The sequence below is a fragment of the Micropterus dolomieu genome, linkage group LG12, assembly GCF_021292245.1.
Source record: "Micropterus dolomieu isolate WLL.071019.BEF.003 ecotype Adirondacks linkage group LG12, ASM2129224v1, whole genome shotgun sequence".
Classification (NCBI taxonomy): Eukaryota; Metazoa; Chordata; class Actinopteri; order Centrarchiformes; family Centrarchidae; genus Micropterus; species Micropterus dolomieu.
Genome location: NC_060161.1, coordinates 3,091,919 through 3,093,881, shown reverse-complemented (window position 1 = coordinate 3,093,881; position 1,963 = coordinate 3,091,919). Strand labels below are relative to the sequence as shown.

At 44.1% G+C, this 1,963-nt stretch overlaps 1 protein-coding gene across 1 annotated transcript in view; it reads left to right on the top strand.

Annotated features, from left to right (window-relative positions):
* Positions 1–1,496, top strand: part of LOC123980674 (G-protein coupled receptor 4-like) — a 6,216-nt gene extending 4,720 nt beyond the window's left edge. The window contains exons 3-5 of the mRNA XM_046065195.1: positions 155–342; positions 452–947; positions 1,122–1,496. Coding sequence (XP_045921151.1) covers positions 155–342; positions 452–947; positions 1,122–1,496 — 1,059 coding nt within the window. The remainder of the gene's footprint in view (positions 1–154; positions 343–451; positions 948–1,121) is intronic.
* The last annotated feature ends 467 nt before the right edge of the window (positions 1,497–1,963 follow it).

Sequence of the window (1,963 nt, the reverse complement as noted above, 5' to 3'; positions counted from 1 at the left end):
GAGAGAGAGAGAGAGAGAGAGAGAGAGAGAGAGTGAGTGTTAGTTAAATGTAAAATGCAGCTGCTGGGCAGAGCAAGATGACAGATTTGGGAGGAGGTGGACTTCACAACATGTTTCCAACTGCTTGTTTACTTTTACCAATGTTTTCCTGCAGGTACGAAATCATCATATTGCTCCGATCTACATCATCAACATTCTCATTTCTGACCTCATTCAGCACTGTTGCATGATCGTTGAAGTGGCAAAATATGATGATGTGGAAAAAATTAACATCTCCTATCATATTTACTTCTTTGCTCTTTGCGCCAGTGTTTACTTCATGGTCTGCATCTCCCTGGAAAGGTATCTGTCTGTCTATCCAGTATGTGTGGAGCTCCTTCTGTGTCTGAACATTATATTAGTTTATAACTCTGAAGCTCCTCAAAGACTTTGTGTCCATCTTGTATTACAGGTATTTGGTCATCGCCCACATAGTGTGGTACCGCTTCAGACGAACCATCAAGACCTCTGTGGCGGTCTGTGTCGTGGTCTGGGTCTTTTCTCTTGTTTATATCATCCCTCACTTCTTTCATCATTTGATGATCATAAACATACTCTTGGCCGTCTTCCTCCTCCCTCCCTTCCCACTGTTTATATTCTTCCTGGTTGGGACCCTCAGAGCCCTGTCTGCTGCCATCTCAGTCCCCTCTGATGAAAAACGACGAATTGTGGGAATTTTGGTTCTGGTGCTGCTTATTTACACGCTGCTGTACCTGCCCGGAATCATTTTGTTCTTGAAAGAAACAGAGTTTAAGAATGCCCCAAGTAACCGGTATTTCCTGTTTGCTAAGTTGAGTCCTCTTGCAGACTTAGTACTTTATTTTTTCATGAGGAAAGGGGTCATAGACAAGCTTTTGGTCTCTGTGTGTTGTTGCAGAATGGACAGCAATGATATCAGCAGTCCATCAGTATGAATGATGACAACATTTCCACAGTCAGCTTCATGTAGACAGTCAAAGAGGGAGAGAGAGAAAGGGGAGGAAACAGGAGGAGAAATGTCATCATCAAAAACATCATCAAAACCTCCATGATTTTGGGGTGGTCCCCACCAGCTTTAAAACTGCGGCGCTGATGACACCCAGCTCTACATCAGCACTAAGTCATCTACTCCCCTTCCACCAGTGCCGCTTATCAACTGCCTGAAGGACATCAAGAACTGGATGGACAGTAACCTCCTCAAACTCAATAAAGACAAAACAGAACTCGTGGTGTTTGCCCCACAGTCACTTCTCAAAAAGGTTGGTGACATCACATTGGATGTGGATGGCTGCTCAATCTCTGCATCCCCTCAAGTACGCAACCTGGGCCTCATCATGGACTCCACCCTCTCCTTCCAACAGCACATCAAAAACACTACTAAAACTGCCTTTTACCATCTTAAGAACATCTCCAGACTCCAACAGTGGCTCTCCAACTCTGTAGCTGAGACCCACATCCACTCCTTTATTACCTCCTGACTTGACTATTGCAACGGTATCCTGTTCGGTCTGCCCAGCAAGGCTACTGACAGACTCCAGTATGTCCAGAACTCCGCGGCAAGGATGCTCATCCACACAAAACTTGGACTTCACATCACTCCCATCCTGAAGAAGCTCCACTGGCTGCCAATTAAGTCCCTGATCAAATATAAAATCCTCCTGACATACAAATCTCTCCATGGACCTCAGTACCTCACAGATCTACTCCATCCCTTAATCAAAGTTATTTTATTATTATTAAATGTAGGTGAACAGAAAGGATAGAGACGAGACAGATACTGTCAGCTACTGTTTCAATTTCCACTAACTAACTGTAGATCACAGGAAGCACTGTTTGGACTCTGCTGTAGGAGAAGTGGCTGCTGGGAAATGTTTTGGTGAACTTTCTCTGGTTCACTGTGATGTCTTCAACACATGGAAATAAAATCTGTTTTATCAGTTTGCAG